Raw genomic sequence first — 15,079 nt, 5'->3', positions numbered from 1 at the left:
AACATAATAATGGACATAAGCTGTAACAAGACTGAGGAAAGAGAAAAAGAAGAACTCTCTCTCTCTAGAGGAGAGACCTCCACGGCAAGAATAAATCTACCAAGGCACACAGAGGAAGGTTTTATAAATTAAGTTCCTAGGGTCTAAAAGAGTGTATACCAAGACAAAAAAATTTTTGATGTGAAATTTATCCATTTTACTTCATTTTCTTTCCTGTCTTTGTCTTGCATCTCTCTGCACATCAGAAAATTAAATACAGGTCCCAAGTACCTGCCTAATTCCTCAATCAGGTAAAACCTGAAACCAAGGGGGGGGAAAGTGGCACCTAGACATAGTGTCCCCACCTGTGATAGCACAGTGGAAGGAGAATACACAAAATCAGAGGTGCTGTCTGGCACCTCTGACCTTGAGGAGAGTTTCAGCAGGGTCCTTCCCATGTGGCAGAAGCTCTAAGGGTGATAAATAAATTTCCCTCACAAATAATCTAGGTGCCTTTTAGCCCACTGTTTCTCCTAGGGCAAGCGAGTCTGTGCACTTGCCCTTCAGTGATAAGCATCCCTACTATGTGTCACAGTGTCAAGGGTGGGGTTCCTGGGGACTCCATCTCTTATTCATCTCTATAGGCACACATCTCCTATGAACATCTCTGTCATTTATTTTGTACAGATTCTGTTCAATTAGCCCTTCTTCAGGAGGCATTGCTCTATGTGCAAATGTTGATATGAAGTGTCCATGAGAAAAAGGTGAGTTCAGGGTCTTGCTGCACTGCCACCTTAGATTAGAACTTTGGGTAGTATCATTTTTAGGTGTCTCTTATAAACTGTGTGTCTGAGTGCACGCTCAGTTATGTCCAACTCTCAGTGACCCCACGGACTCGAGCCCATCAGGCTCCTCTGTCCAGGGAATTTTCCAGGCAAGGATACTGGAATGGGTTGCCATTTCCTACTCCAGGGGATCTTCCTGACCCAAGGATCAGAACTGTGTCTCTTGCATCTCCTGTATCGGCAGATAGATTCTTTACCACTGTTATGCCCAGATGCATTTCTAGTCTAACCTGGGTATTTTTAAGAGACACTTTTAAATCATCTCCTGCATTTTAATTACTAATATATTTGAACTTATTCCATGTTATTTTGTGTTTGGCATTTAGTTTGATGTTACTTCCCTTCACCTTTCTTATTTACAATTGTGTAGGTCTAGTTTTATTTTTTTTTTTCATCAGTTCGCTATTGTCTAAAACATGGTGTTTTTCAATATTCATATTCTATACTGTACAAGTATATAGTTAATTCAAATTTAAAGTGTATTTTTCTAGCTAAATAGAAACCTAATTCCCACTTTAGTTCTCACAAATAAGACCAAGTTGAAGTGTTTTATTTCTTTCTACTCTTTTCTACTTTTCAACTTCCAAGTTTACTTCTTGATAGAGAATGGTCTTTATCAAGAGAAAAAAAGGAGTTTGAAGAATATAAGCAAGAATGAAGAATTAATGGTAAGCAAAGAAAGTAGTACTAAATTAGTAAAGTAAATCTGTATTTTTTATAAGATCCTGATTACAAAATGGAATGTTTTAGTTACTAAATACCTACTTCCCCGCTAGCCCAGGAGTCCTCTGGAAATTTACAGTGTGTGTGAGAGAGAAGTCCTTGTACTTCGGGGCCAGACAAAGATTCCTTTGAACACCCTGAACTGGGAAAGAGATGATATAATCTCTTCTTCATGGTCATAGCCATCTACCCTGTTCTTCATCTCTAGCTCATAGTGGATAGGTTCCCGCAAAAGTTTCTTTTCTATCCACAGCTGAGGCCACTGATGCTCTCTTAAAGCCCCATTTCTGCTTTCCAGAGCCATCCTTTCCAGAATCAATTTGCTCAAGGCTTCATTTCCTTTATCAATTTCAGTTTTTGGTCACTCATTTGGTCCTGATTCTTTATTGACTTTATCTGGTTGGTTCTCAACCAACATCACACCTGACTGATCTCCACACCTTCCCCTTGGTCTCTGATATCCTGATTTGGCACTTTGTTTTATCCCCTGAGGGCTTCTCGGACAGCTCAGTTGGTAAAGAATCCATCTGCAATGCAAGAGACCCTGGTTCGATCCCTGGGTTGGGAAGATCCCCTGGAGAAGGGAAAGGTTACCCACTCCAGTATTCTCGCCTGGAGAATTCCCTGGACTGTATAGCCCATGGGGTCGCAAAGAGTTGGACACGACTGAGTGACTTTCACTTTGTCTCCTGAACTTCACTCCTGATTCCACCCCAGCTAGGAAAGGTGTTTGGATGCATCTTTTATTGTTTTACAAAGATGACCTTTTGGAGGAAAAGAAAGGGAAGAGACTAAGTTAAATATTGTTTCTTGACTACCAAATACATACAAAATACTTTGCTTGATGATTTAGACACACTCTTAATCAGTTCAACCAATACTGGAGTTAGATGTCATTAACCTTTAAGAGGATGTCAAACACACTCCAATTTAGTTGATTTCCAAACAAGTGTGAAATGATTAAGGTCCTATAGCCTAATAAAAGCACCAAGATTTATTGATCAGTTTATTAGTCAAGAAGTATTCATGTCTTCCCAGCAACTAATGATCTTTTTGAAGTTAAGTTAAATTGTTATAAATGCATTTTATTTCAACTCCAAGGAAACTGCCATAGGCATTCAAGGGCATATACAACAGTTTCTGTTTTAATGCACTTCTAAAATAACAATATTTTGGCTTGATACATCATTTGGTATCTTTTTAAAGATAAATTTGTGGTACAAAATTCTCAATCAAAAGATGCAAATACATGGTTGCATGACAAAATATATGAGATACCACTGTGTGTTACATGAGTTTAGTTTTCTCTCCTCATTCTTTACATTCATAAAATTCTTCAGTATCCCTTATCTTCTAAAATGTCTTAGAAGATGGATTGGACTGTCGGTTATATCACATTGATATTTTACAAGGTATTATAATATGCAGAGATAGTCATGGGGAGTAGTAAAACTGTTGAATATTTCAATGTGCTCTTTTAAGTATATTTCTAAGAACACAAAAATCCTATGTGTGGAGACAATTAGTGCATATAACTGGACTAAATTCATGCTAGTAGCAAAAAGTTGCCTTTCCTCATAGATGAAAATTAATTTAAAAAATCACAAATCAACAAAGAGAAGTGAGAACTATTACTCCTAAGTAGCAAGATCATCTCATGTACTTATCATAACGAAGAGGGAGAGTTTCTGCCTTCATCTATTTTCCTGGCATCTGACAGGAGATGGCTTAATTAAGATTGCTGACCACTTTCTACTACACTGGTTCAGGCAGGAATTCCTTTGGAGACTCACCAAACTGTTACTGTAACATACATCACAAGGGGAAGAAGCAGTCAGTGCAATTTAGAGAATATATTACTCTTGTGGTGTAATATATCACTGGGTCACTGCTTTGGTGAACAACTTTTTAAATTGTTTTAAGGTAAAAAGACTTTAAAAAATATTTTGTTCATTAGAAACTTGAAAGATTTTATCCTATGCATTATAGATCAAACTGGGAAGGGAGACAGTTGTTGCTGTTCAGTTGCTAAGTTATATCCAACTCTTTGTGACCCCATGAACTGCAGCATGCCAGGCTTCCCTGCCTTCATTATTTCCCAGAGTTTGCTCAAACTCATGTCCACAGAATTAGTGATGCCATCCAACCATCTCATCCTCTGTCATCCCCTTCTCCTCCTGCCTTCAATCTTTCCCAGCATCAGGGTTTTTTCAAATGAGTCAGCTCTTTGCAGCAGGTGGTCAAAGTATTGGAGCTTCAGCTTCAGCATCAGTCCTTCCAATGAACATTCAGGGTTGATTTCCTTCAGGATTGACTGGTTTGATCTCCTTGCCGACCAAAGGAGGGACTCGGAAGTCTTCTCCAGCACCACAGTTCAAAAGCATCAATTCTTCAGCTCTCAGCCTTCCTTATGGTCCAACTCTCACATTCATACAACTACTGGAAAAACCATAGTTTCGACTATACAAAGCTTTGCTGGCAAAATGATTTCTCTGCTTTTTAATACACTGTCTAGGTTTGTCATAGCTTTTCTTCCAAGGAGCAAGCGTCTTTGTTGCAGTCACTGTCTTCAGTGATTTTGGAGCCCAAGTAAAGAAAATCTGTCACTGTTTCCCCATGCTTATTTCAGTTAGGTGAAAAGAATTCTAAAACTTTTCTAAGTGTTTATCCTGAAATACCACAGTTTTGTATCTTGAGTCTTGTCTAAACCATATTAAAATGAGTCATTAGTTCCACTTTTAAGTACGTGTACCTATAAACTAACTCACATTTTCACTGGGAGCTCCTGACTTGGGGATACTTGCTTGAGAGTTTCACTTCTTTGTCTTCTATTGTCATTCGTATGTGTTTCATTTCTGTATAATTCCATGATTTGGAATTAGTAAGAATGATTTTTTAAAAATAGTCTCCGAAATGACCAATCATATTTGTGCAAGGCATACTGTTTATGCATCAGATTACTATAAAAGGGGTATTGCTTTCTTTCAAGCACTGTTCCCTTTAGATAGGGTTTCAATTTAGCTTCAGTGCCAAAAGCTGTTCTGACAGAAGTGTTTTTAAGAAAGAACAACTATCAACTTAGGTTTATTTGCATTTTATATACTGTTTTTAAAAAGCCACAGGAGCATATAATCAAATCTTTCTTAAGTTATTCACAGTGTCCTGATTACAACCTATCTATAAGTCTTTTCCATTTTGCGGCAGTTTATAAAGTAGCTAACAAACTCCACTACTGATTTTGCACCAGTGTTGGTAAACTTTTTCAGAATTTAAATTTACTCACAGTAATGAATAGCCACTAATAACATGATCTCTTTCTTTTTTTTTAATAGCCAGAGTCTGCAACCTTGTGGTAGACGCAAAACCAAACAAATTAGGCCTATCTCTCGGCTGGGTGACCTTCTGGGTCACTGATCCATTCCTTAAAAGCAGTCAGGTTTCTTACCTGAGGTCCTTGGATGAATTTCAGAGGGTATTTTATGAATGTCTTAAAATTCAGTGCAAATGTTCCCTATGTGAGAGAGTGTATGGATTTTCATGTAAAACTTTTACCAGAAGAATTTGTGTGATATGGTGGATCAGTGTAGTATGTAGCCTCTGAGTCAGACTGCCTGGATTTGTATCACAACATACGACTTGGCTGTTTGAACAAATGACGCAAATTTTCTCTGCTTCTGTGTTCTCAAAATTGCAGAAATAACCTTATAGGCCTGCTGTGAGAATTAAATGGGAAAATTTTGTGGGTATGTGAAGCCCATAATACAGTGGTAGGTACTTAGCACTCACTAAATATTAGTAATTACCATCATGCTCTCAAAGGAATTTGCAACCACCAGAGTTAAGAGCCACTGACCTAAGGCATTTTTAAGATTATACTTTAAAGAACCAGTTCCTGAGTTGAGAAGTCACACTAAAATGTAATTCTAATAGAATATGCATTGGTAAAACATAGAGACTCATATTCATAATTAGAAAGGCCTCATAAATAACTTGGAAAATGTGGAAGGTCATTTGTGTTGTTTTCCTTGGGAGCAAACCCATTTTCCTGACCTGGGGTAAGCTCCCAGATGAATCACTCCGAATCTGCTCCTGGCTGCTCCACCATCCAAGCTTGTCTTGAAACCCTGAAATAAACTTCCTAGGGTGAGAGCTTACATTGTGACCACATTTGTCAATGCCTTCCCAATATTTTCATTTTCAATTAGCACAGAAGTCAAAAGTTACAAAAGCAACGAGATTACGCATCTTTTAATGAAAGATAAAACAACAATATAAACATACACAAATTTACAGAGAAGGGATCAACTTTGATACATCTGGAGTAAAAGGTGTCTCTTATTTAAATATGGTATAAAAATAAATGCAAGAAACATTAACCAAGAATGTACAGACAACAGACAAAGACGTAAGTTTGTTTCTGACTGTGACACATTGGTGAAATGAAACTTTCTCTGCTAATTTATTATTTAATAAATGTGAAGCTGTATGTATACTTCTCGATATATGCTTTTTTCCTTTTACGATTCTTCCAGTTTGTGACTGAATTTTTAGTGACCTGTGTGTCTAGAAGAAGGTTTAAGAGAGAGAGAAAGGGGGAAAACAAAAGGTTTACTTCACTTGAACTGTTAAAAAGGAAAAGACACAGATCCAGCTTAGTACAAGGAAGAAGTTAGCAGACATTCTGAAATGGAGGCGTCAAGATGGTAGAGTCCCTTGGAGATGGCAGTGCCTTAATGTACACAAAGAAAGAACAATTCAGGTCCTTTGCTCATGCAACATCTTGGTCTAATGTCCTCTGCTCCAGGTAACAACAAAGAACTACAAAGTATATGCAGTGACTCCAGTTCGCTTTCATGCTACAAGATGATCCTTTTAATAAGACTGAACGAGGCTTGTTAACCTCTTTGACGTGAGAGATTTCCCCTGAGAAAAAATATAAACAAGGGAAAAAAGAGAAAACAATATGATCACTGAAAACCTGCTTATGAGTAACATCTGTTTATTGCAGCTGATACTGTACAAGGGTCAAAATGGAGCCCTTTAGATGCATCTTAGTTCAAATTTCATGACCAAGTTCCCTCCCTTCCTCCACCAACACATCAAACAAAATGATCCTCCCTTCTTCCATCCTCCCACCCCTCCACCCACTTCCTCCCCCTGCAAACAGACTGATGGGTTCACAGCACAAGTCAGCAAATCATAAAACATGTCCAAAATGTTCCATTGAGGCTTAGCAATAATGCAACACCTAGGTTTGCAACCGGCTATGTTATAGCAAACTTTAGAAACTTGCTCTGCAAGTCAGCGATGTGATGCATTTTTGTCCAACTGCTAAGATTAGTGTTGCATTTATAAATATCTAGATGTGCACAGGGTATGATTTAATTAAACAAAATGATTTTTGAGGGTGAGACTGCTGGAAACTCATGATTGAATCTATTCCCTATTCTATATGGTAATGGAAAAACAAACAATTGGTGCCTAAAAGTTGAGAAAAGTCTATTTGCTTTGTACTTCATACTGTAAGTGTCTTCCTTTTCCATTTGATTTCCTCTAACCTCAATCTCAGAAAAACCCCATAAATTCTGATCCCACTTATTGTGTTAAAACTATTATACATGTTCATTTTTTTGAACATCTTGATAGTCAAAACTGTCCCTGTAAATTGCAAATACTCTAGAGAAAGGTATGAAATTTTAAATTTCTGATCAGAATAACAGATTGTCAATTTGGTCATTTCTGTTTTATCCCTCACTGTATATGTTTAGTATAAAAAATAGGCATTTTTACTTCTTAGAGGATAAAATAATAAGGGAAAATCAAAAGATTTTTTGAGAAATATATTTTAGTAATGTTAGTCATAGCAATAGTCCTGATTTACTATTTAACGTGGCTCAGAGTTTGATAAATGAATGGTGTGGTTTGGGGAGAGAAATCAGCATTCATGACTATATTTTGGAAAAAGAATGATATATGTAAAAAATGATTAATAATTCCAGAATCAATGTTTTTTTACATACTGTACAGTAACTGATAAGGTCTTTTTGTATACTTGAACAGCAGTAACAAAAATGAAGCACCAATCTCTTTCAATTGGGGAAAAGGAGTTCATAACTTAGCTTTTAGCAAGTTTTGATTTCTGATTATAGAAGAGCCAGTTGAGCAAAGGACTTTCCCACTTAGCTACGCTCTAATCACTTTATGGGAAGAAAAATACTGAAAGAAAATGCAGAAGATTTCTCACAGGACACCCTATTTCACATTGACTTTCTAGGCAAACTATGCTTTGCTTCTTGTTGTCACTTCTGTGCTTGTTTCCTCCTCATTCACAAAATGGGAATAAGTAAAGTACCTATTTTAAAAGCTTTTCACGAAGAATAATACAAGTAAATTACTTAAAACAACTTCAGAACATTCTGTGTACTCAGTTTGCTAGTCATTACCTTATTATATTATTACTATTATTAGTATTATTGCTACTGTTACATTCTTTCTCATCAGGATACTGAGACCCAAAGTCACTTTTCTGACTCTGAAAAGAACACAAAATTTTTCATGAATTTGGAAGCTAAAATTATACTACTTTTACACTCCAGTACCTTAATCAAATAATGTTTGCATAAAAAAACTACTTTTCTATACTTGAAAATCACATTATTTTATACATCTACTACTTTTTTCTCTTATGCTACTAATGTGTGCATATATATATATTCATTCTGATACTAATGCATTTTTTAAAAGTGCTTGCTGTTTCGAATGCCATTTGTGGGGTGGGGAAAACCTATACTGGTTGAAGTATAAGAATGAATTCATGTACAGTTGAGGAGGAAGAGGAAGATGCTAACATAAAACTATTTATATTAAAACTACAGATTAATATAATTTGGTTCTAACTATTGGGAGGATTAATAACATAGTTAGGTTGAATAGGAAGCCATTCGCAACTCAGAGTCATTTTTCATTTTGATCAGTGGAAACGATGTCATATTTGTAAATGTAACAAATGGTAATATGGTTCTCTACCTAGTTTTCCCCTCAAATATCTATGAAGTTATTAGTATTGTCCTGGTATTGGCTTCATTTTTAAAAGGGTGGGGAGGTACAGATTTAGCTTGGTAAGCTGGTATAGCAGGAAATAATTTAAAAATACTCACTCATGGAAGCCCATGGAGAAATACAGGCCTATAGTAAATCTGGGGTTTGTGACAATAAGAAAGCAGATGAACAGAAAGGGGAGAACATATGTATATATGTTAACAAACCCACACAAGAAACTCTTGTAAGATGTGGACTCACCAAATACATAATAAGGGTATTTGTTTTGTGTATTGAGACAGTTAAAAGGCAAATTTAGGTATATCTAATATTAAAAAAAAAAAAAAACTATGTGCCTCACCCAAGGGTCAAAGTAAATAGCATGGACACCCAAGTGAGTTATCTAGATTTAAAGACCTAGATCACGTGGATGTGTCTGTAAGCCCTGTGCAAATCTTGCCTTGTTCACGTACTGGAAAGAAAAATGCCATGCAAAGGTATTTTGTGTACTCTCTAGCATGCAAAGAAATATCAGTTTCTCACTTTATTGGAAAAATCTTAAAAAGAACACTAATTCTTTTTCTGCAGGTAAGAAAGAATATACTCGTACACCAGATGTTTTGTAATAATCCTTTTCAGTGTGGATCCTTGGAGGCTGTATTAAATCATCTTAAAAGACAATCCTGAAGTTATCTAATTTTTGCCAATTTTTCTAAGTTAAAGAATCTGGGACAATTTCATAGTTAAGTTCTAAAAATCTTAATTCTGGAAACTAAAAGGGCTAAAATTCCTTAACCAATAGTATGTTTTTTGTTTGTTTGTTTTTATCAAGTTGCTTACAATTGAATTCTGTATGAATAATAACTATTTTCAACCCAATGACTACATTTGTGCTATGTCATTTATACCCATTCTTAATAGATTCTAAAGGAAATGAATTTGAAAAAGAATGGATACATGTAATGTTTATGTATAACTGAATTACTTTGCTGTGTACCTAAAAATAACACAGTTAATCAACTATGCTATACTCCAATGTAAAATAAAAGTTAAAAGAAAGGAAACAGATTATATTGGAAATGGAAATCTATAGAGAAAGACAAAGACAGAAACTCAAAACAAAAATTCAGCATCCTGTGAGATTTTATAATATCTAGTTAATGGACAATATGCTAGCACATGATCAATTTCAGGGCAAAATTAACCTGACTTTCACTGGCATCTAAGTGAAGACAGATTCTCTGGATAATCTACAATATAGCTATCACATAAATAAAGCAGTTTTTCTAGTGTCTAACAATAAAATTTCATCTCCACCAAACTAATTCCTTCCTTTTAAAATGTTGCATGGAGATTTTGTTATAATTAAGAAAATAAAACTCCCCCCAATAAAACGACCTATGTGCTCATTCTTAGTTTTCTCAAGTTGAGTATCAAACATTATGAATTTCACATGATTTAAAATTTTTTATTGGTCTTAAAGTAATAACAGAAAGTTGACAAAGAGCTGTGAATCCCTAGAAATGGAAATAAAGATCAGGCTCTTAGCTCCGTATGAGAGCCCTCAGCATTTGGGAGATGGAAGCAAATGTCCACACGCCTTTCCTGCAGACACTAATCCATGAAGGAAGTAGGGGAGAAGCCATATTCACTTGGGTGACCATCTACTTGCTTTGTTACTGTCATAAAACATAAAAACAATGTATTCAGTCTTTACCAGTCTACAGGACACAAAACAAACCAACACTAACTGAAGGGATGGATTTTTAGAAGATAGCCATAAAAGCGCTTAAAGAGTAGGAAATTACCAGGATCTTTCGGATTAAAAAAATATTAACATCTTAACTCTTATTCCTACTTGCTTGTTTCATATCACTACCTCCTAGTCTTTCCCATGTGTTGCTATAGACTTAGAAACACCTTCTAGAATGCCTTGTCAGCTCCAGAGGCTCTGGGACCAGGAGAGGGCAAATCGTGTCATTGACTTTCTACTGATGTATGTGACCCAGTTACCGGATCTGTGCTGAGCCCCACAGCTGCGTAATAAAAAGGGCTGACTGTTTGATGGTAATGAGATGCTGTTGGACTAGAGATAAGAAACGTACATGCTCATGACAGGCTGAACTAAAGGAAACATTTGTTTGTTTATTCTCATATGAAAACTGCACCTGTTTCATTTTAAAAATATAAACGTCTTTGCCTGGGTTTCAAAATCCTTCCGAACCTGGCTTCCCTGGCTGGTCTTTGCACCTGCTACTCTCTGAGCTTGGGTTCTCACTCACTCTTCAGATAAACTTCTTACTCATTTTTTTGTTGAAGTCTTCTAATTGCCCCTTAAGTTCTGCAGTTTACCCCTCTTGATTTTTTGTCAGTACTTTTTTCCTCTGGGTTGGGAAGATCCCCTTGAGGAGGGCATGGCAACCCACTCCAGTATTCTTGCCTGGGAAATCCAATGGACAGAGGAGCCTGGTGGCCTACAGTTCATGGGGTCACAAACAGTTGGACATGACTTAGCGACTAAACAACAATGGCAAGTGCATTTTTTAAAATGCTGTTTTGTACAATCCTCTAAGTCATCTGGCTTGATAAAGCAATTGATAGCTGTTAAACAATCTTAATACTATAGAAGTCTCCAAAAATGTACTTGTTTCTTTGCATGAGTTGAGTTCCTTGACTGGAAGTCATAGTTTAGGAATAAGCTTCTAGAAACCAGGGTAATGAGATTCAAATGTATTGGTACAAGTAACTTTTAGGGGAGGAGAGGCATGGTAGGATGAGAAATGGGAGCATGTTGGACACACACTAACTATTAAGTAATTAACTGATAGAATTTGGGCCTTTTTAACTTTTATTTTGCCCTGGTTGTTGCTATCAGTGAAACTAAGTGGGGATATGTTGAGGGAATTGAACTAGTAAGCTGAGTTCAGTTCAGTTCAGTCGCTCATTCGTGTCCGACTCTGCGACCCCATGAATCGTTTGGAAAAACCCTGCTTCAAATGAAACCAAGTCCCCTAGGATAATTTTCAGGTAAGTTTACTGAAACACAGTAGATAATTTCAGCAAAACTGAAAAGTGTGAGTTCCTCAAAAATTAAAGAAAACTCAATTATTGAGAATTAAGAAAGAAAAAGAAAAGAAGGAAGGGAAGGAGGGAGAAAGAAAGAAAGGAAGGGGATTCTATAGCTAGTTTGGAGGTTGGTATATTTAATGTTGAACACAGGAAGAAATTCTGTTATGTACTTAAAAGAGATGGTTTGTGAACATATTTATATACCAGTTCTTATTAGTAGCTTCTTGTATGGTTTGAGATAGAAAAAGTAAAGCCAAATACTTTCACCTCCTTAGTTAAGAATAGCTTCCTGAAATAAAAATAGCGTATATCCATTAGAGAAAATGAGGAAAACATAGAAAAATATAAAGAAGCAATAAACATTACTCAAAGTACAATTATTTACATGTTAATATATCCTTCTACTTTTTATGCAAAAATATTTTTATTTCTTTTTTTAAAAAAACTAAAATTATACTATGCATAGTACTAAAGCTTATTATGAGTAATGTGCTAATTAAAATTATCATATTTTGATCAATTACCCATGTAACATATATTTTGTTCAAATTCATCACACTAGTGGGAAAGGAAATCAATTTAGAAAGATGCTATTAACATTTAGAAAAAAATCCCATAACATAGAATAAATAAAAACATATTAGGGTAAGTTACATATAATAAGGGAATGTGTTATTTCTAAAAGGTTATTTTAGCCCTATACACATATAAACATGCATAAGTACAGTTTATATATACATACACACACACTCACAAACATATACATATTGCATTACTATGTCATAGTAATGGGTCGTGATAAAAAAGATGAAAGCCAATGCTCTAAAATCTATTCTTTAATAACTGCATCAGGTTGATATACCTTAATGCATTTAAGAAATTCACAATTGTATATTCAGATTCTGTTTTATTTTTGGCAGTTATATGACGCAATTAATATTTTTGTTTGTGTATAAACATCTGGGTTTTGTTAGAATTAAATTGTTAGAAGCTGAAATACTAACTGAATGTGAGAGAGTATTTTTGAAGCTTTTGACACATTGTATAAAGTTCTCTGCAAGAAAATGATTAGCAATTCATATCCCTACTAAGTGTGAACAATATGTGAATTCACTAATTTTCTTATCCTAGATATTATTATTTTAAAAAACTAAACTATTGGAGGAAAAAGTTATTTTGTTGCCTTTTGAATTAAATTTGGTTATTAATATAGGCTTTCTTTTTGTTTTCTTATATATTTATTGACTATTTGTATTTCCTTTGTTAAAACCGATCAAGACTTTTGCTTATTTTTCTAATGGCGTATTGCTCTTCTGATTATTTTTTTTTGCAAAGAACTCCCCATATAAATCACATTAGATCTTTGTCAAGTACATGCTCATTTACTTGTTTTTAAAAAGAGTTCACCGGACTTGAGGACAGGAAGTTGCTTTAAACAAGTAAGGCATTTAGCAGTCTTTCATGGTATTTCTGTGGATAAGACAGAAAAAGAGGAAGTTCGTAACTAAATAAACAACTACCTTCAAGGTGTGCTAATTTTTGGAGTAGTGGATCTCTCTTCATTTCTGTTCTTATGACATTTTAATCAGCAATTTGCTTGACTAAATTGATATAATTCTACTAAAATGAATGCATGAATGATGCCAATTTGCTAATCTTGGTTAAAAGACAGGATAACAAAGAGATACTCCAAAAAATTACCTAATGTGATAACTCACAAGATACAATTTAATGGAAAGAAGAATAAAGAACTGACCTGACACGAAAATTGATAAACAAACAATAAACCAAAAGTCTAACAGCAAAAGAGATCGAGGAGATATAATCTTAGTTCACAAGAAAAAAAAAATTCTAGATTTAAAAAACATTTTAAGCCCCAAATAACCTGGCTGCTCTGACTGCAATCTGATGCAATTTTCAGGCTGAACCATGCAAGTTATATGTTTCTTCTTTCCATTGGGCATTTGCTGTTTCTAATCTATGCTGGTTTGGTTACTTCTCAAGTGTTGTGAGTCTGCATGAATAGATTTGACACAGCACTGCCCTCTCCCAGGTTTGCTCCATAACTGGTCAGGTTGTATTTCCAAAACCTGGAATCTATATTATTCACGGGTGGGAAGGGTGGGCTCAGTGTACAATAATGGTGATTGTTAGCATATGGAAAGGAAATTTCATGTCAGATTTCATGTTTAATAAAACCAAGATCAAAATGTTTTGACCAGGGACTAGAAATAATCCATAGAGTTTTAGATAGCATCTTAAAACAGCGTAAAACTGCCAGAAAACACTGTAATTCTTCACAGATTGAAGACTAATTGACAAGGAAGCCTGCTATTAATGTGTAATACAAGTGCTGTGGAAATCAAGAATACAAACTATGACTTCTGCCTTCTCCAAGTTATTTTCCCTTCTAGTGTATGTATCTCTTGCATTAGGGCAAACATAATGATAAGAGAGAGAAAAATAAATAGACATCTCTTCTTTTGTAATTTTGTATTCCTTTTAACTGAGCAATTCAATTTTTTATAAGAAAAAATCAATATCTAACTTGATGAATGCCTATCACACTTTGAGCTATACTGGCAATTAATAAAGAAAGAAAAAAGAATAACATAAATGTCCATCAATAGAGGAATAGAAAAATAAATTATAGGTATATCCATTCAGAGGAATTTTGTGCAGCCAATAAACAGAATTGTGTAGAATATGAAATGACCTGGAAGATATTTCTGATGCAATTTAAGCAAATAAAGCATGTTTCAAAAGCATGCTTAAAGAGTTTCTTAAACCTATTTATTTATACAAGTACTATTTACGGCTATTTCTGGCTAAAGAAATTGTTGATGAAGAAATTGAGGTGCAGCAGTTTAACTGACTTCTAAAAATTCATATGGCAAGAAAGTGTGAGACTGGGTTTCAAGCCTAAATATTAACATTTCAGGTTTCCAGTGCTGGGTATAATAGGAAGAAAATGAGTACTCTATAAAGTAACGAATTTAAAGTCAGAAAAATTTCCTTCTAGTCCTGACTTTCTCTCACCTATAAAATGAGTAAAATAATGAGTATTATATTTACCTAACTAGCAGGTTCAGATTAAATTGAATTAGATAATATAAAGTACCTAGTGAAGAGCCTGGCACATGGCAGGTACTCAACGAACGTGAGTTACTATCATTATCTCACTTTCCCCAGGTCCTTTCAGAGTCTACATATTGTTTAAAAGTATTTCCCCAAGTTCATTTCTTAGACACTTTATCTCATAGCTTCCTTATATTTACCAGAGCAACTTCCACATAGAACTCCTTTAAAACGTTTATTTAAACTCTATCTTTCCTCCATTATTTCTATTTAGTTATAATAAAACCACTCATTCATTATCTTGTGTTAAAATCATTTTATTGATTCTATAAAGGCATCCCATAAAA

The 15,079-nt window shown here is 35.1% G+C and overlaps 1 protein-coding gene across 1 annotated transcript in view; it reads right to left on the bottom strand.

The window, feature by feature from the left end:
* Positions 1-6,116: 6,116 nt before the first annotated feature.
* The window catches only part of RGS7 (regulator of G protein signaling 7), a 467,306-nt gene continuing 458,343 nt past the window's right edge, over positions 6,117-15,079 (bottom strand). Inside the window, exon 17 of the mRNA XM_068986068.1 lies at positions 6,117-6,470. Coding sequence (XP_068842169.1) covers positions 6,420-6,470 — 51 coding nt within the window. The 3' untranslated portion in view covers positions 6,117-6,419. The remainder of the gene's footprint in view (positions 6,471-15,079) is intronic.

Source organism: Capricornis sumatraensis, chromosome 14 (assembly GCF_032405125.1).
Source record: "Capricornis sumatraensis isolate serow.1 chromosome 14, serow.2, whole genome shotgun sequence".
NCBI lineage: Eukaryota > Metazoa > Chordata > Mammalia > Artiodactyla > Bovidae > Capricornis > Capricornis sumatraensis.
Note: the sequence above shows the minus strand (reverse complement) of the source record. Positions and strands in the feature narration are given on the sequence as shown.